The following is a 23,056-nucleotide window of genomic DNA, read 5'->3' on the forward strand; positions in this document are numbered from 1 at the left end:
CGTTTGTGCCTGTGGTTGCGCGGCGGCAAAACCTGCAGCCGTTGCAGCAGTCCTGCGCCACCGGGAAGGTGCCCGTCAGTTTGGGGCCTCGGGCTCGGGGTGGGTGGGTCGGCAGCCCCTCCCGGGCCGCTTAACGAGACCTCTCCCCCCCCCCCCTTCCCACCTCCACGCGAATTGGCCGCGGTGCCTTTAAAGGAAGGGGGAGCGGCGGGGCGAACAAGCAGCTCCGTCCAAGCGCTTTGAAGCGGGAGCCTCCGTCAGGCCGGGCGTCGAGAGCCGCAGCTTCGCGAGCGGCCAAAAGGAGAAGTCGGCGGGGAGAAGGCGCTGCGCCCGGACGGCGTTTAAAAAGAGGCGATGGCGACGGACCCGCCGCCGCCGCGCCCAGGTGAGCGAGCGAGCTTCTGCGGCTTCCCCGCGCACGTGCCCGGGCGAGTCGCAGCTCGGTTAGGCGAGGCATGGCCGAAAGGGCGGGTGTGTGTGTGTGTGTGTGAAGGGGCGCGGGCGCGCGAGGTTTCCTGAGCACGTGCAGAGCGCTCTGGATCTGGAGCGGCGCGCGCGGGAAAGGGAGACTCATTTCCCCCCTCAGAGCCGGAGTTACGCGGCCTTGAGGGGAGTCTTCGCCCACCCAAGAAACTGAGGCGCGGCGCCTTGTGAGAAAGCGGCGCGCCCTCCTTTGAGTAGTTGCAGCCTTTGCTGGTCGTTGGTTCCGTCTCCTCCGGCTCTTGTCTTTCGGTCCTTTTAAAGCGCGAGGGCTCTCCTGAACATGCACGGAGTGCTTTTCTGGCCGTTGTTTTGTGGCGGGAAGGCGCCCTCCCGCTGGGGCTTACTCGGGTATTTACCGTCTGGCGGGTCTGTTTGGCAGACTGCGCCACCCGCTTCAAATGCAAACGACGGCGCGAGCTCTTTTTTAAAAACATTTCTTTGGGGGGGGGGGGGGGCTCGGTTAAAGCCCCACTGCTTTCCGTAAGACGTTTGTCCCGGCACTTCACCCGGCCGGGTCGTGGAAATTCCTGACGGGAAACCTGGTCTTGGCTCCCCTAATGACTTTCCAGGGTGCAAATTTTGCTCAGGTTTGGTCCCTTCCCTTTAGAAGTGAAGTTGAGGAAGATCGATTTATTAATAGGTGGGTTGGTAGCGGTGCAGAATGCCTATTTCAACTTTGCCGAGGGAAATGGCAAAAATCCCCGCTGTCTCTTTATCACGGCTTCCCAGAGAGAAAATAGCATCGCTGGAAATGCATAGTGCTGTCAAGTCTCAATAGAATAAAATAGAATAGAATTCTTTATTGGCCAAGTGTGATTGGACACACAAGGGATAGAATAGAATAGAATAGAATAGGAGTGAGAATCGGAGAGGGGCGGCATACAGATCTAATAAATTAAACTATTATTCTTTATTGGCCAAGAGTGATTGGACACACAAGGAATTTGTCTTTGGTGCATATGCTCTCAGTGTACACAAAAGAAAAGACACATTTGTCAAGAATTATGAGGTACAGCACTTAATTATTGTCATATAGGATACAAATAAGCCGTCAGGAAGCAATATTAATAAAAATTTTAAGGATACAGTACAAGCAACAGGTTACAGTCATACATAAGTGGGAGGAGATGGGTGATAGGAATGATGAGAAAAAACTGGTAATAGTAGTGCAGACTTAGTAAATAGTTTGACAGTGTTGGGGGAATTATTTGTTTAGCAGAGTGATGGCGTTTGGGGAAAAAAACTGTTCTTGTGTCTAAGCTCAAGGATGAGACCTGGGTGTTTGTAGCTGGGACAGAAAGATTTTTCCACTGCAGGCAGTTTTATGGCAGTTGAGAGAAGAATTATGAGCAATCTGACAATTAGTGGGAAAGAGGGGAAAAAAACAATTTTTGCCAGAACTATTATAGAGCAGTTCCCGACAATATTTAATAATGTTAATTCTTCTCTGACCAAGTTTCCAGTTTTGTAACACTTGTATGACATGTGTCTCTATTAACCACCATCTGCTTTGGCTAGAGTTTGGCTTCAAGTTTAAATGGCAAAATAAGCACTCTGTTCTCCAGGGTATGTGTGCTTAGTTTCAAATCACCGGGAAACCACATCCCCGTGCCTCCATAATAAACATGGGTTGCAAAAGAGAAAGCGAGGTTTCTACACACACCATCAAGATACTAGTTGATCCCCTCACTTGCTAAGGCATGGTAAGCACAATTGTTCTATGTAGAAAGGCAAATGTTAGCAAGGCTAGCTGCCCTTTTGGGAAGAATATACTGTTCGGGATGGACAGAGATGTACAATAAAGAACCAGGTCTTTTTGCTTTGCCAACTGAGGTTTCAATGCATGATGCCCAGCTTTGCCATGACAACTCTCATTCTGTTACATGCTCATTTTTTCTATAGGTATAATCTACAGCATTCCATCTATTTGGAGGCTCTGCTTTGGTTGCTTTTGAACTTTGGAAATGTTCAAACGAGATAGAACGGTGCTCCTAAGGGTCTTCATTGCCCTGATGCAAAAGTGAATGTGGTTGCCTTTGTGTTTCATTGTTTTTTTCCATAAGTATTGGAATTTTTAAAAGGAGTGTCATTTCTGGGTTTGCTATTCATGCCACGTGAAAAGTTAAGGTAGCTATGGGATATGTATTGCTTATTTTGCAAGCTAAAAACTGTGTACCAGGATACAGTGGTACCTCTACCTAAGAATGCCTCTACTCACGAATTTTTCTAGATAAGAACCAGGTGTGCAAGATTTTTTGCCTCTTCTCAAGAACCATTTTCCACTTACAAACCGGAGCTTCTGAAACTGTAATCGGAAATGACGTGGAGAAGCCTCTGAGGGGCCTCTAGGAATCTCCTGGGAGAAAACAGGGCTGGTAAAGGCAGGGAGAAGCCTCCGTGGGGCCTCTCTAGGAATTTCCTGGGAGGAAACAGGGCCAGAAAAGGCGGGGAGAAGCCTCCATGGGGCCTCTCTAGGAATCTCCTGGGAGGAAACAGGGCTTCCACCCTCCCTGTGGTTTCCCCAATCGTACACATTATTTGCTTTTACATTGATTCCTATGGGAAAAATTGCTTCTTCTTACAAACTTTACTACTTAAGAACCTGGTGACGGAACGAATTAAGTTCATAAGTAGAGGTACCACTGTATAGGTGTTTCTGAAAGCTCTTTGGTTTTCTTTTCAGAAAGTACCATCTGACCCTTGGATGCTTTGGGCAAACCTTGGCAAGAGTTATCTCTTAAATTAACTAAGCTGACTTCCATCTGTTTCTATGCCCTGTGACAGGTTGGGTTCACTTCCCTATCCTCTGGTGGCCATTTCATTCCGAAGGCACGCAAGTTTCTCATTACTAATTGATTGTTCATTTGTAGTAATTAAACTGACCTGACCTTCAAGAAAGATTCTTGCAAGCTAAAGCTCCAAAATACAGAAAGTCCTCAACTTACAACTATTCATTTAATGGCCGATGTTACAACACCCTGGAAAAAATTGACTGATTTATCTGTTTTTCACCCATACCACCAATGCACCATCCCTACATGTTCAAAATTCAGATGCTTGGCAACTGATTCATCTTAGGACTGTTGCAATGTCCTGGGTCATGTGATAATCTTTTTTGACCTTCTGATAATAAGCAAAGGAGGGGGGGAGAAGCTGTTAGTAACTTACCCTGTTACTAGCTTAATAATGGCAGTGATTCTCTCAACAACTGTGGCAAGAAAGACCATAAAATGGGACAATACTCTACTGTCTCACATAGTAACAGAAATGTTAGGTGCAATTGTGATCCTAAGTAGAGGACTATGTGTAATAGTTTGGATATTTCAGTCTCTCTAATTCAGAGATTTTAAGAGTCTGTGGCCTTGGGAAGATTGCTTCTCAGCTGTAGCCTCTATTGTTACTGTGAAACTGGCAAAGGGAGACAGCAAATAAATTGCCCCAATATATAAAGAGTTCTGTAGCAGGGAGCTGAATTGGGCTTATATTTAAAGCCAGAGTTATGTGAATATTAGAAAAGTGCTCAGATTTGGCATTAATGGTGTGGGGACTTTATTATAAGAAAGCTGGCTGTTCTTTGTCTTTTAATTAGTCTGTCTCCACCCCTGATTATTGCTATCCTTTTAGGACATTGCCGTAGGAGCAAAAACAGAAGATAACAGTCTGCAGAGAGAGGCGGCATACAAATCTAATAAATAATAAAATAATAATAATAATAATAACTTCCCTCCAACAAGTGACAGTGTGTAGAAGGATGTGCATGTGTGACAGATCATCGAGATGCTGGCAATAAGGGGCGATCAAACAAGCTCCCTTATGCCTTTAGTGTTGTAGCAAAAATTCATATGTTACTTGTTAGAGGCTAAAATTCTTATCAGCTCGAGGTTGACTTAGCCTTCCATCCTTCCGAAATTGGTAAAAGGAGGACCCAGATTGTTGAGGGCCATACGTTGATTCTCTAAACTACTAGGAAAGGGCTTTAAAGCACCAGGTAAAGTGGTATATAAATCTAAGTGCTATTGCTTGACCTGTAAAACAACAAAGGGAAAGAGAAAGATGGTAGCCAAGGTAGCTTTTCTACTGCTGTTTTATGAATCATTCCTTTGAAAAAAAATCTGCTTTAAAGATAGTTACAGTACAGTATTTCCTTTTCTGGACGAGGTCATAAAGCTGTCTTAACATTTGTTCCACAATGAAGTAAGCTCATCTCCAGGTTTTGTTCAGAAAATACTAAGGAGATGAACACCAAGAGTTTGCAAAATTTCTGCTGGATTTTCTTGCTGAGAACTTCAGAAAAGTTTGGGAGAGTCTTTATATAATGGGTTTGTTTTTTTTGATCCTGCAGAACAGGAAAAACAACTTGAGCTTTTAATTTTTCTAGGAGAAACAGGAAGGCAGAATCTGCCTGATCTTGAAGATTGTCTGGCATCTATCATTGGGATGGTTCCAATTGGAGGCAAGGATGTCAGTGTTCAAAAAAAAATCCCAGAAATAAATCAGAGTCCAAACCTTGGCCTCCTCCCAAGTTCCAATTTATTGACGAAGCCACCTTGGTTATGAACTGTAGTCAACCCAATACTAACTTTTCCTACAGTTCTCCACCCAGGTTAAGGTTCATCCCTCATCCCCACACCCACAAGTTCATCACATGGACAACTCTCGATATCCTCTGGCTCTACTTCCGGCTGGTGCAGAACAAAGAATGACCTTGAAACTTCTGGAAAGAATTTGTTGTGGCTACTATCTTTTCCTCTCATGCGACCCCCCCTGCCCAATTCCCACAGTGCTATTCTACTTGTGGCAGGCCAAAGTCTCTAACTCAAAACGATGGCTTTGGCCTGAGAAGGGTTTGGGGTTTTTTTTCACTTTGTACGGACTGAGGTGATCTCTTCCTTTTTCCATAACTGGCTGCCACTAATTGTTGTGGTTAGCTCTGGCCCAGCTCCTGCCCAAGGACTATGGATGTGGGGGAGACATCCATATGCTGCAGGCCTGTTTTGCCCCTGGTGGAATCTGATGATGAAGGCTCCTCTGACCAAGAAGACATGAGTGACAGGGAGGAGGAGAGTGTTGCAGACAGCTCAGAAGGAGATCAATTATCTAGCTCCTCCTTGGATTCAGAACAAGAGTTAATGATACAGCCACGCATGCGGAGAGGGATGCATAGGCAACAACTGAGAGATTATTATCAAAGAAAATGAGGCCACCTGTGGTTGGGTGGGGCTGTGGTAATTAGTGAAGCTGCTATAAATAGCAGCCTGTGGGTTTGGCCATTGTGGAGGATTATCTGATTGTTGTGTTTCGTGCCTACTTTGCTGACTTTGACCTTTTGTGTGCTGATCCCCCCCCCCCTTTGAAACTAAACCAGAGCAAAGTGTGTTTCACTTTGTGAAAGAAGAAGGACTGTGAATTGCCTCACAGCTGCAAGCTAAGTATCACAGAACTGATAAGGGACTTGTACAAATTACCAGTTAGTTTGGAGACCAGTGCTCTTTGCTATACCAAAAGAGGGCTTAGTTTAAGTGAATTTTCATTATAAAGAACATTGTTTTGAATTTTCCAACGTGTGTGTGTCTGAAATTTGTACCTGTGAATTTTTGGGAGGAGTCTACCAGAGAGCCCGACAGAACACTAATATTGATTGCTGAAGAGGTGCCAGACATGATGCCGGGTATATCGTTTGGATGGGCAATGAATCAATTTTACAGTGCACCAAGAAATACTTGGGCTAGAAAATAAAAAATTAAAACCATGACAATGACTTCCATATGGTTGCCTTGAAAACTCATGAGTATGTCCTTGAAGTTATCTGGGGTCAAAGTCTAGTTAGAAGGACTCTTGCTCATTAGTGTTTTATATATGCATAGCTGCAGCTGAAAAAAATGAATGACTATGGCTGGCAATTTAGGTTGCTCTGGTACTTTCCCCTTTCATGTTCATAATAGCACGTGGGAATCGGTTCCAGTTTGCAAGAGTCAGGTGTCAAGGCGTGGCTTTCTCAAGCATGTCATCACACGATGTACCGTGATTTCCCCCTTTCCCCAAACTGGGCATGGGTGTTCCACAGGCCGCGAGTTTGACATCCTTGCTTTAAAGTATACTCAAAAAAATAAAGGAAACTCTCAAATAACACACCCTAGATTTGAATGAATGAAATATTCTCATTGAATACTTTGTTTTGTACAAAGTTGAATGTGCACAACAGCATGTGAAATTGATTCTCAACCAGGGTTGCTTCCTAAGTGGACAGTTTGATTTCCCAGAAGTTTGATTTACTTGAAGTTGTATTGTGTTGTTTAAGTGCTCCCTTTATTTTTTTGAGCAGTGTATATTCTAAAATGTTCTGCACTTTCAGGAAACTGCAGCAGAACCTCTGAGGCCTCTGCTCCAACTGTTACTTAGGAATAAATTCTGGAGTCAATTAGCAGGAGGTACTCACTTCCCCTCATCAAGTTGCAGGAAGATGGGTATTTATTTCATTTACTTTTTTCTTCCAGCATGGGAGAATCCTGAGCTGAATATTGTACTTCTGCTAATCAAAGTAATTTAAGTTCACTTTATCACACATTGCTGTAACATAGATAATTTGCTTTTATTGTTTTGCCTGATGTGTCAACCAGACCTTTCCAGTTTGTAAATTTGATCCATGATACAACAGTCTTGTTTCCATGAGCTGTTAAAGCTGGGATCGACAAACCCAGGCGCCTGGTCGCCAGTGGCGCCTAGAAAATGTTGTCTGGCGCCTAGAAAATGTTGCCTGCTGTACTGTATGTATACAGCAGTGTTTTTCAACCGGTGCCGCGAGGTGGCTCCTGCAAGTGGGAGCTCCAGGGCTGAGGCTTCAGCCCTGGAGCTCCCACTTGCAGAAGCCGCCCCCCGGCTATTGCCCGCCGCCGCCGCCGCTACTCGCGCACCCCAAAATACCCCCCCTGCGTGCCCTTTTCCATGGGCGCGCAGTCCCCATTCCCCTGCCTGCCTGGGGGGGGGGGGGGCGGGGAGGCGCCGGCAGTAGAAGGCGCTGCCCCCGCCCGCCCGATCCGCTCCCTCTCCTCCTCTTCCGCTGAAAGAAACGCGCGGAAGCTGCCTGCTTGAGCCTCGCGTTGCTCCACCCCGCTTCGTCCTGCTTGTCATCCTCCGTTGCCAGGAAAGCCGGGTTTGTTTTCCGTGAAAGCAGCGCGCCTTTTAACACGCTGCTTTCCTGCACCAGCGACGTTTGGCTGCCGGGGGGGGGGGCGGGGAGGAGAAAATCCTCCCCCCCCCAGGAGCAGCAAAAGCCTAAGCGGCGGGGTGCGCCGTTTGCCTTCCGGCTCAGTCGCAGAGGCTTTTGCTGCTTGTGGAGGGGGGGGGGGGTTGGCGGTGCCGATGCCAAATGCTTTCCCTCCGCGGTGGGGGGTGCAGGGCAGGCGCAGTCAGCCCCAGGAGACAAAGATGGAATGAGAGAAAGGAAAGAGAGAGAAAGGGAGGGAGAGAAAGAAAAAGTGAGAGATAGAAAGGAGAGAGAGAAAGGGAATGAGAGAAAGGAAAGAGAGAGAAAGAGAGGGGGAGAAGGAAAGAGTGAGAGATAGAAAGGATAGAGAGAAAGAGGGAATGGAAAGAGAGAGAAAGGGAGGGAGAGAAGGAAAGAGTGAGAGATAGAAAGGATAGAGAGAAAGAGGGAATGAGAGAAAGGAAAGAGAGAGAGAAAATAAGAGAGAGAGAGCAACAGAGAGAGAAAGAACAAGAGAGAGAAAGCATGAGAGAGAGAAAGAACAAGAGAGAGAGAGAGAAAATAAGAGAACAAGAGAGAGAAAAAGATAGCAAGAGAGAGAGAAAGCAAGACAGATAGGGAGAGGAAAGGAGAGTGAGAGAAATGAGAACAAAAAGGGGAGAAAAAAGGAGAAATGAGAAAATGATTGAGGCAGAGAATGAGAGGAGAGTGAAACAAAAGAGAGAGAGAGGTGATTCTTGAAGCATATGGTAAAAAGCATCCAAATAATAAGAAACCCCCCCCCCAGCCCACACCTGTTTTTGAAAAGGATAAAAGAGAAAAAAAACCCAGCCCTCAACTGGTTTTGGAAATGGTTGGAGTGTGTATACATACACACACATAAGGGGGGGAGAGAGACAGGGATGGAAAAAGAGGAGAAGTGAGAGGGAGAAGGAATGAGGGAAAAAGGGAGGAAGAGAGAGAAATGAGAAACATGAGAGAGAAAAGGGGGAAAGACAGGAGAAGTACCCAGAAATGAGACAGTGGTATAAATTTCAGGAGGGATGATTGATGATTGACTGTATTTATAAGGGGATGTTACATGGGATTGTATATATGAGGGGGTTATTTATGTATGTATGTATGTATGTATGTATGTATGTATTTATTTATTTATTTATTTATTATTTATTTATTTATTTATTAGATTTGTGTCATTTTGGTTGGTGGTGTGCCCCAGGATTTTGTAAATGTAAAAAATGTGCCGCGGCTCAAAAAAGGTTGAAAATCACTGGTATACAGTATATTTTTCCCGCCTTGTGTTTACGCCCAGAAATGGTACATCTTGGCTTCCGTAGCTCCGCCCATCAACCTCGGAGCGAGCTGCTTTCCCAGCGTCCCCTGCGCTTGCGTGCGTCTCTCCCTCCCCCCCTTGCCTCCATTCCGCCTCCTACTCGAACCCCTTCACTCCCCCCCACCGCACACAGACGCTCCGATCTTGGCCGCTCACCCGCCTTCGGAGAGAAGCGGAAGCCCCTCCCCTCCCGGCGTGAGGTTTTGTTCATTCCTCCTCCGGCCGCGTGCGCGGTGACTTCCGACCAGTAACCCCTCCTCCCTCCTCCCCCCCTCACCCGCGTCCCCGGCCCGATCTCCCTTTCCTTCTTCTCTGTTTCGGTTTCTGACTAACGGTCTCCCCTCGGATCCCGACGGGAGTACAGCAGAGCCGGCTCGGCGGAGCCAGGCCTGCGCCGGGGGGGAGGGGGTGAAAGCGATGTCAGGTGGAGACTCGGCAGCTGCCGCGGCCTCCCCTCAGCCGTTGCCCTTCTCGCTGCCCAAGCCTCCCCCCCTGATACAATTGAACCCCGGCGAAGGCGTGCGTCCTGTGGGACCTCCCGGGCTGGAACAGTCGCCGAAAAGCGCTCGCATGGGTGGCCGGCCGGACTGGCCTGCCGGGAAACCCGTCAGTCTTCTGGCGCCTCTCCTTCCGCCGCGCGGGGAACCCGAACCGCTCCTTCCCTTCGGGCCAGTAATCTCAACCACACCGGACTACGGTGTGGTTGAGATTACTGCATTGGCTCATCATTTTCGTAAACAGCTATCTCCACCTGAAAGTGATGACCAATGCATTCACTCACTCCTCAATGAGTGGTATGAGTTTAAGGTCCTTGGAAAAGGAAAGAAACTGTGTGAGCTTCTGGATTTGGCACTCTCCAACACCGAGAGATTTCCAGTTCTGGGAAACCTGTTGTCGATTGTAGCGGTGCTCCCTGTCTCAACCTCATGTTGTGAAAGAGGATTTAGTTTGATGAACATGGTCAAAAATAAATTCAGATCAAGGATGCAAGAAGAAAGTTTAAGTGACTTGTTTATGATCACCATGAATGGGCCATCTGTGAAGGCGTTTGATCCTGCCAAGGCTGTGGACCACTGGTACTTCAGCTCTAAAATCACAAGGCATGTTCATGGCCACAAAACGCAAAGTGAAAAACACTAGAATGTTGCCTAAAATCTAAAATATCAAAATATAATATTTATTATCTTTAAAAGTAAAATGTTGTTTATAACGTTTGTAATGTTTTTTTTGTTAAATTAAAAACCAAGTTTGCTTTAAAAAAATTCTGGCTCCTAAATTTTTTGGCTGGCTCCTAGATTCTGAACAACTTTGTCGACCCCTGTGTTAAAGTATGACTTAATGTTAGCTGTATTTAAGGCATCTGCGCATATCCTCTGTGTCAGGTTTTGCAGTTTGGTGAGATATACAGTATTTTAGATCAGATAGTCGTTTAATTTTTTAAAATTTGCTTTATTGGTTTTTTTGTGTGTATTCACTAATTTAGTATGCTGCCCACACTGCTCAAACAGTGAGTATGCTAACTCATTGTTTGAGTTAGATGGCTATATAAATGTTCTAAATAAATAAACATGACCTAACAAAATTTTGGCTGGCCATAGTTTGTTAGTCTCCTTTTTTGTAGACAGCTCTACAACTTGCATCTTGCTGCTACTTCTCTTCCTGCATGGTTATTTTTTTAAAGGCCACAGTTATCCAAGGTCTCAGAATCACATGAAAGAGGTAGGAAAACATTAGTTTTTCCCAGTCTATTTGCAGAATAAAGCTCTTGCTGCACTTCAGTGGGAGTGAGAGCTGAAATAGAAGCATGAAAAACATAGTTCCTGTGGTTCTACTGTAGGTTCCATACCACAGTAGGAACAATACTACAATCAATCAATCCTGAACCCCATCTTATCTTTCTAGTGACATAGGCTGCTTAATTGTAACTTAGGCATTATCACAAACTTGCATGATATGGATCGTTTAAAGTAAGCTAACATACATTAAGCTATGGTTAGCTTGGTTGACTATTTCTGGGTAAACAAATGCAACTGGTCTATTCATATATTATACCCATCAATCATATCATGGTTTATATGCTAAGACAATGACTTGAGTCCCATAACATGACAAACCGTCCACATCTATTTAAGCTTAGTATATAGCTTGTTATGTGAACTTAACCATTCTCTGGGCATGCACAACTATATTAACTGGTTTGATTCGTGGATGGAGCTAAGACAATATAAATTACCTTATTGGCCAAGCCCAATGTGAAATGCTAGCCTCTATGGTTAATGCCATCATGGTTAAAGCCCATGTCAACCCAGTTAATAATGGGAAAGCCCTGAAACACCGCTGCTGACACACCAGTGAGAATGAAACTCTTGTCTTTTGGAAGCGAGGGACATGAAGGCCGGGTTTGAATAGAGTAGTGTTACTGAGCTGGGCATGATATCTCCAAGACTGTTATTAACAGCAAGCAACAAAATAGATTAAGCTAAGTAGCTTTAATTGAATCAGGGAACTTAATCTGTGGTATAATAGCTACCTGGCTTAATTGTTGAAGATCGGGTGTAAACCTGAAAATATGTTCAATTTTATACATGGTATACATGGTACATGGTATGCTTGTGTGTGTGTCTGTTAGTATATGGGGTTCTTTTAAATCTTTAAATATTTTAAAGTTATTTGGATTATTTATGATTTGTTCTATCTTGTTGTGAGCCGCCCCGAGTCTTCGGAGAGGGGCGGCATACAAATCTAAATAATAAATAAATAAAAAATATATATTCATTTGGCCTAGAGGTGGAGTGTGAGTTCGATCCTAGGTAGAGGCAGATGTAGGGTCTCCCACTTGGGCAGGGGGTTGGACTAAATGACCTGCAAGGTCCCTTCCAAGCAGGGGTAAAATACACCCGGTTTGCTTGTGCCTGTCAGTTGTCGGAGAGCTGGCTCCGCCTACCCTCCCAGACACCGCCATTTGGGTTCTTTTACCCTCTGCGCATGCACAGAATGCTTTGCGCATGTGCAGAGGGTGAAGGAGCCCAAATGCTGGCATCCAAGTGAGTGGACGAACCCTCGCACTGCCTTCACAACCGGCTCTCAGATGACTAACAGGCGAACTGGGAGCCTTTCACCCCTGCTTCCAACTCTGTTAATCTGTTAAATCTGTTAGTTAAAACAGTGTTTCCCAACCTTGGCAACTTGAAGATATCTGGACTTCAACTCCCAGAATTCCCCAGCCAGCATTCGCTGGCTGGGGAATTCTGGGAGTTGAAGTCCAAATATCTTCAAGTTGCCAAGGTTGGGAAGCAGTGAGTTAAAAGATCTAGAAGTAGGCTGCATAAAAAACCCTGGAAGCAGAGCAGCTGTTTGTGGGGAAATTGTGGGTTTCCCAAGCAGTGTCCTTTTTTGTAATCTCATCTTCAGGATGTGTGTTGACATCTGAGGGAGAGAACTTGAATATTAGCAATTTTGGGAAGGGACATTTCCTAATAAAGGGCCAGCATTGTGGTTCCAGTACTGGAGAGCATGAAACATCCAGTGTATAAATTTCCAGTCATCCCCATTGTTTTTTTTGAAAAGGAAGCAAGTAAGAGAAGAAATAACTAGATATGAACTTGGGAGAACAGTCTTGATCTTCTGAGGGTATTTTTAAACATTTTGTTTTTCTTAAGAAGGTTGAAGATTGGCTTTTCCCAAGAGGTTCTGTCTTCTATTTGTCTGTTTGGAAAATAATCCAAAGAAAAAGAAATAACATCTTTGGACAAATATGTGGTTCTTTCACCTGTTTTTTTCCCTTGTGGAGTAAAATTGCTAATATGTGGATAGTGAGCGGCTTTGGCTTTTTGATATTTGTGGTGCAATAAAACATAGATAAGCCAAAACTAATTTGATACAGATGAGAGAATTTGTGGAGAAACAACGCTAAGGAGTTTCTCTGCGGATTGGATCAAACTTCTGGACTGGATCCAGGGATGAAATCCAACAGGTTCTGACAGGCTGTGGAGAATGGGTAGTGGAAATTTTGAATAGTTCAGAGAACCGGCAAAACCATCCTTGGCTGGTTCCAGAGTGGGGTGGGAATGGAGATTTTGCAATATCCTTCCCCCAGCAGTGGGAGGGAATAGAGATTTTTTAGCATCCTTCCCCAACTACTGTCACCAAGCAAACCACACCCACCATGCCACGCCCACAGAACTGGTAGTAAAAAAAAATGGAATTCACCACTGGCTGGATCAGCACAAATATTGCTTTATCTTAATTAAACAAAATTGTTGTCTTTGTATATTAGTTTTTAGAAAGTCTACTTGGCTCAAACCAAGTAAAGTACACGTCTTTAATGAAATCTATAAAAACTCATGGAGATTTTGGGTCATATTAGATTAAGTTAAAATGAAATTGGATAGTTGGTAATCCAATTTATAATGGGAATGCTGTTTGAACTAGGCATAATTTGGATTATAGGTTTGTTTCAGAGAGGGGCGGCATACAAATCCAATGAATGAATGAATGAATGAATGAATGAATGAATGAATGAATGAATGAATGAATGAATGAATGAAATACTATGTTTTGTTGACCTGGGCTTATGAACGATATCTGAACAAGACAACAAGCAGTGCTAGTGTTTCAAAGCATTATCTCCCTTCTCCCCCAAAAAAGTGTTGGATAAAGGCTGGTTGGGTTTAATTTTGATTCTGCAGACACTGACAGGCAAAGCAAAAGAGGTAATGGGAATATTTCAGGTACTTGCTGTAAAAGTAGCTTCCCTAGGAAGGTATAGAGTTGTTATTTGTAGGTTGTAGTTCACTGTTGGTAGATATGTATATTTTTTATGCAGATGAATCATGCTTTCTTTCCTAGATTTTGCTGTTGAATTATAAGTATTTCTGGAACAGAAGTTATGCATATTACTGTCAAATAGATGGTTTTGCTCATCTTGCTGAGCTGTTATTTGTTTAATTATGACTAAATCACAGTTGCCTGGAATCATTCATTGTGTTAAACATAATTCATAAATTACAATAGCAGATTTGTACGACATGGCCAAAATCCAAGAAGTCACATTGTGCTTTGGTGTAGAGCACAGGTGTGAGAATTCAGAAAATTATTTCCAACCAAGCTAAAGAGGCCAGTCTTCTGATAGGTTTGTTCTGCCCCAGGTACCCTTTTATTCCATTTATTTGGCCTTCCAACTTGGCACAACAGTTCTGGGAAGTTTACATGTGATTAAAAACAAACACAAAGGAACCAAACACACCAACATCCAATACAAAAGATTGAGACCAACTACAGCATTCACATTCAGCTCCTCATTTCTAGACAGAATCGTCCAGCATTTCAGAAAATGCCTGCAGAAACGTAGGATTGTTCATTTAATCAGTCAAACTTTAATACGGCCATATTACGTTTTCAGGGCCTTATGGGAGGCCACCTGACTCTCAGATAGAATGAGGGCAGCCTTTGTCCTACAGATTGGCAAAAAAGAATCCAAGTATCAAATACAAGCTGAACAAAAAACACCTTACAGACAGCCCTCACTCCGTACAAGATCTTGGAATACTCACATCAAATGACCTAAGTGCAAAAGCCCACTGCAACAACATTGCCAAAAAGGCTTCAAGAGTTGTTAACCTAATCCTACGTAGCCTCTGCTCCGGTAATATAACTCTACTAACCAAAGCATACAAAACCTTCACCAGACCAATCCTTGAATACAGCTCATCTGTCTGGAACCCACACCGCATTTTGGACATAAATACATTAGAAAGCATCCCTCCACTCCTCTACTCGCAATAGTATACCATACTCAACCAGACTTGAAATCCTGGGCTTAGAAAGCATGGAGCTTAGTCATCTTACACACGACCTAAGCATAGCCCATAAAATCATCTGCTACAATATCCTTCCTGTCAACGACTACGTCAGCTTCAACCACAATACATGAGTACGTAACAGATAACACATAACAAACTCAAAGTAAACTGCTCCAAACAGTTGTTAAAAATATGACTTCAGCAACCAAGTTGTTAATGTATGGAACTCACTTTCAGATTCTGTTGTTTCATCACCAAACCCCTGAAACTTTACCCTTAGACTATTCACTGTTGACCTCACCCGATTCCTAAGAGGGTTAGTAAGGGGTGTGCATAAATGCACCAGAGTGCCTGCAGTCCTTGTCCTAGGTTTCTCTTATTAGTACCAATATCATATATGTAAACAGTGTTATTTCTTTGTACACTACCAATATGTACTTGACATAAATAAATAAATAAATAAATTAATAATCAATCCTACGTAGCTTCTTCTCCGCTAATATCACTCTAACTTTAAATAAATAAATAAATACATACATACGTACATACGTACGTACGTACGTACGTACATACATACATACATACATACATACATACATACATACTGTTCTGCTGGGCTCTCTGGTAGGAGCCTCCCGAAAATTCAAGGGTACAAATTTCAGACACACACATGTTGGAAAATTGAAAACAATGTTCTTTATCACAAAATTCAAAATAAACTAAGCACTCTTTTTGTATTGCAAAGAGCACTCGTCCCAAAACAACCGGGTAGTCTGTACAATTTCCCTTAGGCAGTCATTAAGTACTTAGCTAGCAGCTGTGAAGAAACTTCACACCCCTTCTTCTTCCAACGAAGTGAGACACACACACACACACACATTGCTCTGCTTTGGTTTCAAAGGCGTGAAAAAATCAACAAAGTCCAGAAAACAGCAACACACGATTCCTGAAGAACTGCGATCAGATACTCTTCCACAACGGCCAAACCCACACGCTGCTATTTATAGCAGCAGCCCTAATTACTGGAGCCCCACCCAAACACAGGTGGCCTCTCTTATCTCCTGTAATATGTCCTTACTTGGTCTCTTCTATGCATAATTCTGCGCTTGCGTGGGTCCAAGACGTCTTCATCCGAATCAATGGAAGATAAGGGAGATTGACTGCCTGGGCTGTGTGCCAAGCCCCCCTCTTCCAAGTCACTCCCACCTTCTTCTTCGTCCGAGGAAACTAAACTCTGAACTGACTCTGTTGATAATAACACAGGCCTATGACATGTTGAAGTTTCCCCTGCATCCACCTCCTCATTCCCTGGGGCAGGAGCTGGGGCAGAGCCAACCACAACATATACTTAGTAGTTCCATACATGACACTGTCTCATAGAAAGCATGTGAAACATGCCCATTATATTCAGTTTCATAGGATAGGCAGACACATTTTAGACAGGTAGTCTTGCAAACAACTGCATGGAAGTCTTCCAGCTTGATGACTCATATTTTGAATTACACCACGTAGCCTACAGAAAGACGGTGCAGCTTGTAATGCTGCAGATAACTGGGTGATTTGCATCAAGATTTAGTTGACTCTTCACCCCACAGATGATCTGTCCCTAAGCAGGTGTAACAATTTTATCCATCTTGTACCACAGTGCACTCATAATTATCTGCACAACTGCATTTTCAACCAATTGCAGCTTCCAAGTGGTCTTCAAACAGCGGTGGGCTATGAGCCGGAACGCTAAATTGCGCTCGCCGCGGTGGCTTGTAAGTGCTTGCGGGGTCAGCGTGATTTTGCTGCTGCACCTGTGGAGGTAGCAAAATCGTGCACAGAGCCACAGGTGTGCCCGTGTTTTGGTGAGGTTTTTTGCTTCTGCGCATGCTGAAACGGACGCACCTGTGGCTCCGTGCACGATTTTGCTACCTCCACAGCTGCAGAAGCAAAATCGCGCTGGCCCCGCAAGCACTTACGAGCCGCCACGGCGATGGCAATTTAGTGTTGCAGTTAGTAGCCCACCGCTGTCTTCAAGCATTAGTTCAAATGGGGAAGTGACCAAGGCATAATCCACCACGAGCAGGGCTTCCTGATTCATGAATAGGCATAGTTTGCATAGAAAATGGATTTGTGTAGAGGACCTGCTATCCGCAAGAGCCATGGAAGTTTGTTGGGATGTGTCTTGTGTGTGATCACATCCAGAACAAAGATGGTGTTCTGTCGAGCTTTCTGGTAGAATCCTCCAGAAAATGCACAGATACAATTTCAGACACACACACGTTTGAAAATTCAAAACAATGTTCTTTATACCGAAAATGCAAATAAATGAAGCACTCTTTTTATATAGCAAAGAGCACTTGTCTCCAAACAAACTGGTAATTGGTACAAGTCCCTTATCAGTTCTGTGATACTTAGCTTGCAGCTGTGAGGCAATTCACCGTCCTTTTTCTTTCACAAAGTGAAACACACTTTGCTCTGGTTTAGTTTCAAAGCGGGGAAATATCAGCACACAAAGGTCAAAGTCAGCAAAGCAGGCACAAAACACAACGAACAGATAATCCTCCACAATGGCCAAACCCACAGGCTGTTATCTATAGCAGCCTCACTAATTACCACAGCCCCACCCAACCACAGGTGGCCTCATTTTCTTTGATAATAATCTCTCAGTTGTTGCTGCCTATGCGTCGCTCTCCTCATGCGTGGCTGTATCATTAACTCTTGTTCCGAATCCAAAGAGGAGCTAGATAATTGATCTCCTGAGCTGTCTGCCACACTCTCCTCCTCCCTGTCACTCATGTCTTCTTGGTCAGAGGAGCCTTCATCAGCAGATTCCACCGGGAGCAAAACAGGCCTGCAGCATGTGGATGTCTCCCCCACATCCACAGTCCTTGGGGCAGGAGCTGGGCCAGAGCTACCCACAACAGATGGACATTCCCTAGAACCAATGAACTTCAAAACCCACAACCCCTTTTGTCTTGAAGCCTGATCTTTCCCATCTAGTTCCTCACAGTACTGGGTTTTATCATTATTTCTCTTCCCCCTCTTTCTGCTGTCAGTTACTGGTGAATTTGATTGTTCCTCACTTGGTTTGGGTTCTTTGTTTTTCTTTTATTGTTGTGAGATTTAGAGCAACATTATGCGCTGCGGTTTGCGTGGCTCCCGTGAATGATATGCAGTTGAAAATGCATGCAAATGGTAGGCAGATTTGCAAAGTAACACGTGAACCTTGACAGCAGGCAGGAGCTGAAGTAAGGCAATGCTGTACAGGCAGGGGAGACTTCCCCATTCTCAGGCACCTTCTGTAAGACTACTTGAGAACAGCATCTGGGCAAATTAACCTCAACCTTTTCAGAAGAACCTTGTCCCTGGAGTAAATGGGTTGAGCAGAAGCTCATTCATAACAATCCTCCTTTGATAGATTGGATGGCTTAATAGGGAAATTGCACATTTAGCCATAAGATATTAATCACGCAGCAAGGCATTTAACATCTACATTTTCAACAGTATCTCTGCAAGAGATGCAAAGTTTGAGCTGAACAAACAAATACAGAGATTTCCATCCTAACCAGGGAAGCCAGAAGTGCTTATCCATTTATATGTATATATACTGTGTTTCCTCAAAAATAAGACAGCGTCTTATATTAATTTTTGCTCCCAAAGATGTGCTACGTCTTATTTTCAGGGGATGTCTGTATCCTGTATCCTGCTGCAGCAAAAACGCATCCAAGCACACAGCTGCATGTTGGATGCGTATTGGATGTGTTTTAAATCTGATTGATGCAGCGTTTTGCGATGCAATTTATGGACAGCAGTGTTATATATGTTCTGTTCGGGAATACTGCGAAATGAAACATCTCCTACGTCTTACTTTCAGGGGATGCCTTATATTAGGCAATTCTACGAAACCTGTCCCATGTCTTACTTTCAGGGGTGACTTGTTTTCGGGGAAACAGGGTATATATGGCTATCAGCTCCTGTTGCTCACTTTTGTAAGCATTACCTGTCAGTTGTTCAACTGATGTTCCTGTCAGGTTGTCTCTTCCGACATCGACCAAAATTCAGAACGAGTGTGCAAGGATTGTCCTTGCAGCATGGGGTCAAGAATAGAAAAATGGGTGACCACCTTAGCCACTGATGTCTGTGGAAAAAGCAGTGAAAAATTATGGCAAGGAATGTAGACGATTGTAAGTACAGTGGTACCTCTACTTAAGAATGCCTCTACTTAAGAACTTTTCTCAATAAGAACTGTGTGTTCAAGATTTTTTTGGTCTCTTCTTAAGAACCATTTTCTACTTAAGAATCCGAGCCCAGAAAAATTTCCCAGGAAATTTGAGAGCAGCATGAAGGCCCGGCCAGTTTCCTGCCATTCCTCCTTTAATCCCGGCTATCTCAGGCTTTTCTGGGCTGCCAGAGGAGCCTTTCGGTGGTGCTTAAGGGGGCTTTGACAGTCCAGAGCAAATGAAGCATTTTCCTTTCTCTGGGCGCTTGGACAGGGAATAAATCTCTGCCAGTGCCTAGAGAAAAGAAACACTCCCTTCGCTCTGGGCAGCGACTGTCCTCCTCTTCTTCTTCTCCCTCCTCCTCTTCTTCCCACCCAAATTCTGAACTTTTATTTCTTTCCTAATGGGTTTGCACGCATTATTTGCTTTTACATTGATTCCTATGGGAAAAATGGCTTCTTCTTACCAACTTTTCTACTTAAGAACCTGGTCACGGAACGAATTAAGTTCTTAAGTAGAGGTACCACTGTATAGATAATATTTTGTATCTCCCCACTACTAAACGGGTCTCCTGTTTACAAATCTTTTAAAACTCTAACAAAAGTAAAAACACTCTCCCTTCCTTGCAACTTTTGCTCTGGGTAAATGGTTCTGATGCTTCTAGGACAGTCACCCTGGCTCTATGGTTGGGCTCCGATTTTGGCCCCTGTGGCCTTTAAGGAGGGAGGGGAAGGACAAGAGTTGCACTGGCTGCTTCATTGAGTGGTGAGTGAGCAGTTTCCATGACAACAAAGGCTACTCGGAGATCTTCACAAGCCAGCATTGCTTACTTTGGGGGGGGGGGGGCGACGTGGGGGGGAGAGGAAGAGAAGAGAGTCGGAGCATGTTTCTCATGTAGCGGTGATGGTGGCCAGACATCAGAGTTGGGCTTTTCCTCCGTGAGTCATAAAGAGAAGGGTCCGATAAAGTGGTTAAGTTGAGTGTGAAGGAATTTGATACCTTTTTGTGTCTCCAGATAACTTTATTTGCGAAGGTAGGCAGTCATGATCTCTCAGCGGAGCTTGACTCCGAAAGTGTTATGAGAGTGAAATGTAGAGGGAGGGAGGTGGACTTTGTCTGTCACGATCTCTGAAGGAGACAAACCGCAAGGGAAATCAAAGACGGGGATTGTGAGTTTGATTCCCTCCTTTGTTCCAGGGCAGTGTTGGCAAAACTTTTCGGGACCCAGTGCCGAAATAGGAGCGTACGCGTGCACTTGGGGTTGGTGCCGGAAACTGGAAGAGCAGCTGAGCTTCCATTTTCTGGCATGCACTATTTATTTATTTGTTTGTTTGTTTGTTTGTGCGTCACACATGTACAGTGATACCTCATCTTACAAATGCCTCGTCATACAAACTTTTCGAGATACAAACCTGGGGTTAAAGATTTTTTTTGCCTCTTCTTCCAAACTATTTTCACCTTACAAACCCAAGCAGCCGCCACTGGGATTGCCAGCGAAGCACCCGTTTTTGCGCTGCTGGGATTCCCCTGAGGCTCCCCTCCATGGGAAACACCACCTCTGGACTTCCGTGTTTTTGCGATGCTGCAGGGGAATCCCAGCAGTGCAAAAACGGGTGCTTCGCTGGCAACGGAAGTCCGGAGGTGGGGTTTCCCAGCGACAGGAGCCTCAGCGAAATTGTAGCATCACAAAAACATGGAAGCCCGGAGGTGGGGTTTTGAGGACTTCCGTGTTTTTGCGATGATGCAATTTCGCTGAGGCTCCCCTCGCTGGAAACGCCACCTCCGGACTTCCGTTGCCAGTGAAGCACCCGTTCTTGCGCTGCTGGGATTCCCCTACACCATCACAAAAACAGGGAAGTTCGGAGGTGGGGTTTCCCATGGAGGAGAGCCTCAGAGGAATCCCAGCAGCGCAAAAACGGGTGCTTCGGCTGGCAAAAGGGGTGAGTTTTGGGCTTGCAAGCATTAATCGCTTTTCCATTGATTCCTTTGGGAAACATTGTTTCATCTTACAAACTTTTCACCTTACAAACCTCATCCTGGAACCAATTAAGTTCGTAAGACAAGGTATCACTGTATAGTATTACAGTATGTATTAACATCAGATAAGTAGAAAGTAGTGATAGAAAGAATAAAAAGACAGTAGGACAGGGACGGTAGGCACAAAGGTGCATTTATGCACGCCCCTTGTGGACTAGTCACCCAGGGTTCTGGTTTCTGGCCTGAATGTGTGCACAAAAACTAGCTGGTGCACCGGAAAGCAGAAACTTAGCTTCCCGGCGCGTGCATGCATTCTAGTGAGCTGCTCTTCCGGTTTCCAGCAGTCCTGCACATGTGAAAACCAGCTGGCTGGCGCGCATATGCATGCCAGAACCTGGAAGAGCAACAGGAGATGGCTGGCATGCTTGGAGAGATGGCTCTGCGTGCCATTTCCGGCTAGAGTGCCATAGGTTCGCCATCATGGGCCTAGGGCAGTGATGGTGAACCTATTGCATGGGTGTCACAGCTGGCACACGGAGCCATATCTACTGGCACGCGAGCTGTTGTCCTAGTTCAGCTCCAATGTACATGTGTGTGCCAGCCAGCTGATTTTTTGGCTTGCACAGAGGCTCCGGAGGGCATTTTGGGCTTCCAGAGAGCCTCCAGGAGGATGGGGGAGGGCAGTTTTACTCTCCCCGGCTCCCAGGAAGCCTTGGGAGCATGGGGAGGGTGAAACCCAAGCCTACTGGGCCCAGCAGAAGTTGGGGAAAAGGCCGTTTCTAGCCTCCAGAGGGCCTTTGGGGATTGGGGGAAGCTGTTTCTGCCCGCCCCAGGCATTGAATTATGGGTGTGGGCACTCACACCTGCGTGATAGTGTGTTCACGCTCTCTTGGCACCAGAGGAAAAAAAGATTTGCCATCACTGACCTAGGGAAAAGAGGGTTTACAGGAGGCATTTTTAAAAAAATAAGTTGACAAACTGGAATGGTTCCCAAGAAACCAGTGAGATGAGGACTATAGAATGAGTGTAAGGAAAAGTTGAAAGAACTGGGCTTCGGTATCCAGAGAAAGAGATGACCAATAAGTGACATTGAAGAGTACCCCATGCACATGACCAAAAGGCCAGTTCTCTATTGTCCAGAAGACCAACTTAAATCTAAAGAGATGTGACACTTTTCAAGAGAAAGAGCAGGAATATAATCCTGTACAGAAACAGAATGCCTGGGAACCATCCATTGGAGAGCTTTAGAACATAGAACGGCCTTCTACCTCATACGACCAATGAGGGCCCACAGAGTCAGCCTTCTACAGGTCCCGTCTGCCAAACAATGTCTGTTGGCAGAGCCTCAGGGAAGGGCCTTCTCTGTGGCAGCTCCATCGCTTTGGAACCAACTGCCCCCGGAGATCCGTATTATCCCCCCCCCCCCCCGGTCTTCAGGAAAGCCGTCAAAACCTGGCTTTTCTGGCAGGCCTGGGGCCACAAACATATTTTATACTATTTTTGTATTTATTGTTTGTTTTTACATTGTTGGTATTTATTCTCATGTCTGTAAGCCACCCAGAGTGCTATTGGAATTCAATCCAATCCAATTCAATCAATCAATCAATAAATCAATCATCAGAGTTGGAAGGGGCCTTGCAGGTCTTCAGGTCCAACCCACTGCTCTAGCAGGAGAGCCTATAACAAATGGTTGCCCAGTTTCCTCTTCAAAGCCTCTAATGATGGAGCACCCACAACTTTCTCTAGTTTAGGCCTAGGCAAAGTTGGCTCTTCTATGACATGTGGACTTCAACTCCCAGAATTCCCGAGCTAGCATGATTGGCTCGGGAAATCTGGGGGTTGAAGTCCACAAGTCATAGAAGAGCCAACGTTGCCTACCCCTGCTCTAGTTGATTGGTCTCTCTGTTAGGAAAATCTTTATCTATGGATATCTTGCATTATATAGGGAGTTAGACCAGATGTCTGAAGAACCGGTAAATGTCACCTCTGATTGACTTCGCCCCATCTATTCTCTGCCTCCCCAGTCACAGCTGATCGGGAGGAAACGGAG

The 23,056-nt window shown here is 44.9% G+C and overlaps 1 protein-coding gene across 1 annotated transcript in view; it reads left to right on the forward strand.

The window, feature by feature from the left end:
• Positions 1 to 253: 253 nt before the first annotated feature.
• Positions 254 to 23,056, forward strand: part of PITPNM3 (PITPNM family member 3) — a 239,530-nt gene continuing 216,727 nt past the window's right edge. Inside the window, exon 1 of the mRNA XM_070735034.1 lies at positions 254 to 385. Coding sequence (XP_070591135.1) covers positions 355 to 385 — 31 coding nt within the window. The 5' untranslated portion in view covers positions 254 to 354. The remainder of the gene's footprint in view (positions 386 to 23,056) is intronic.

Source organism: Erythrolamprus reginae, chromosome 1, assembly GCF_031021105.1.
Source record: "Erythrolamprus reginae isolate rEryReg1 chromosome 1, rEryReg1.hap1, whole genome shotgun sequence".
Lineage (NCBI taxonomy): Eukaryota > Metazoa > Chordata > Lepidosauria > Squamata > Dipsadidae > Erythrolamprus > Erythrolamprus reginae.